General features: G+C 49.4%; 1 protein-coding gene across 1 annotated transcript; it reads right to left on the bottom strand.

The window, feature by feature from the left end:
* Nucleotides 1-84: 84 nt before the first annotated feature.
* On the bottom strand, nucleotides 85-1,723 carry SYT11 (synaptotagmin 11; the record flags this gene model as incomplete). The annotated part of the gene is made up of 2 exons (XM_057389419.1): nucleotides 85-205; nucleotides 944-1,723. Coding segments are annotated over 2 exons (901 nt in total), but the record flags the coding sequence as incomplete, so codon positions are not given.
* Between the last annotated feature and the right edge of the window lie 8 nt (nucleotides 1,724-1,731).

Genomic DNA, 1,731 nt, shown 5'->3' on the forward strand with positions numbered 1-1,731 from the left:
CCAAAACCCATTTTAAAAAACCCCATAAATTTAAAATTTAGGATTTTTTTCCCCAAAATTCAATTTGGGGTAAATACTTTCTACCTGAGAGGCCGCTGATGTCCATGCGGGGCAAGTGCCGGGCTTTGAGCACCACCACAGTCATCCTTTGTGCCACGGGCTGGTAGGACAGGGACACCTGCAGCTCGCCCCTGCTCAGGCATTTCTGGGGAAAAAGTAAAAATAAATTAAAATTTGCGTGATTTTTGGGAAAAAATTGGGAAAAAACTGGGAAAAAATTGGGTTAAAAATGGGGAAAAAATGGGAAAATGAGACCCCATTGATCCCAAAAATGAGCGCCAGGATGATCTCCCACCATGGGATGGTGGGACAGGGACACCTGCAGCTCACCCTGCTCAGCCATTTCTGGGAAAAATTAAAAATAAATTTTAAAAAAATTAAAAATTGGGTGATTTTTGGGAAAAATTGGGGGGAAAAAGAAAAAAAATTGGGGAAAAAAAAACGAAAAAAAAAAGTGGAAATGAGCCCCAGGATGTTCCAAAATCAGAGCTGGGGATAAAACCGGTCCTAGAGATAAAACCAGACCTGGAAATAGAAAGGAGTTGAGGAGCACAAATTTCACTGATTTTTGGTGACTCAGGAACCCAAATTTCACCCATTTTTGATGACCAAGGAGCTCAAATTTCAGATTTTTCACTGGTTTTTCACTGATTTTTGATGACTCAGGAGCCCAAATTTCACCCATTTTTGGTGGCTGAGGAGCCCAAATTTCCAATTTTTCACTGATTTTTCACTGATTTTTCACTGATTTTTCGCGACTGAGGAGCCCAAATTACACCAATTTTTTACCGATTTTTGACAACTGATGATTTCTTTCACCCCCCATTTTTAAACCATGTAAATTCCTGGACCCCAACCTACAAAAAACCAAAAATCCCCTCACCTGCACGTTCCTCTTGACAATATCCCTGGTGATGTGCACCTTTCCAGTGCTGGGATCCACCCCGAGCAAGGGCACCACCACCTCCCCGATCACATCATCGCGGGAGAACCGGTCGAAGCTCAACACCAGGAAATGCAGCGCCAGGTCCTGCAGGTGACTGTAGGGGATCCCGTAAAAGGTGAAGGTCTCGTCAAACAGCGGCTCCAAGGTTTTCCTCAACACCCTGGTTTTGACGCGGTGCCGTTTGTCRGGCAGGATGGTCATTTTGACGTAGGGGTCGGAGCTTTGGGAGTTCTCGTCCATGGCCGGCAGCCCCCGCGCGCGTTGGATTCCGACCACCAGCGCTTTTTTGGGGAAGTTGTAATCCACCCAAAAGCTCAGCTCGCCCAGCGCCGCCTCCTCCTCATCTCCCGGAGAGGATGGAGATGAGGTTTTGCTGCCGGCGGGGGTTAGGCTTTGATCCGGGCTTAGTTCGGGGTAGTCGGGTTTAACTGGGAGCTGCTCCAGCTGCGGCGCGGTCGTGGCACGGCCGGACTCGGCGTCACCGTTGTCGTCTTTGCCGTTTTTCTCGCGGCGGATCCGCTGGATTTTCTTCTTGTTGCTCAGGGTTTCGGGGTAGATGCTGATGCCTTTCAGCATGTGGATGAATTTGTAGGGCGGCGTTTGGGGGTTTTTGGAGGCCGCCCGGTGACAGCACGTCCACACCAACACCGTCAGCGACACCGAYAGCACCAGGACGGCGGCGCCCAACAGCCCGGCCACCACGGGGGACACATCTGCGGGGACAA

Source organism: Malurus melanocephalus, unplaced genomic scaffold (assembly GCF_030028575.1).
Source record: "Malurus melanocephalus ecotype Western Australia unplaced genomic scaffold, MMel_1.1 scaffold_5732, whole genome shotgun sequence".
In the NCBI taxonomy this organism is placed as follows: domain Eukaryota; kingdom Metazoa; phylum Chordata; class Aves; order Passeriformes; family Maluridae; genus Malurus; species Malurus melanocephalus.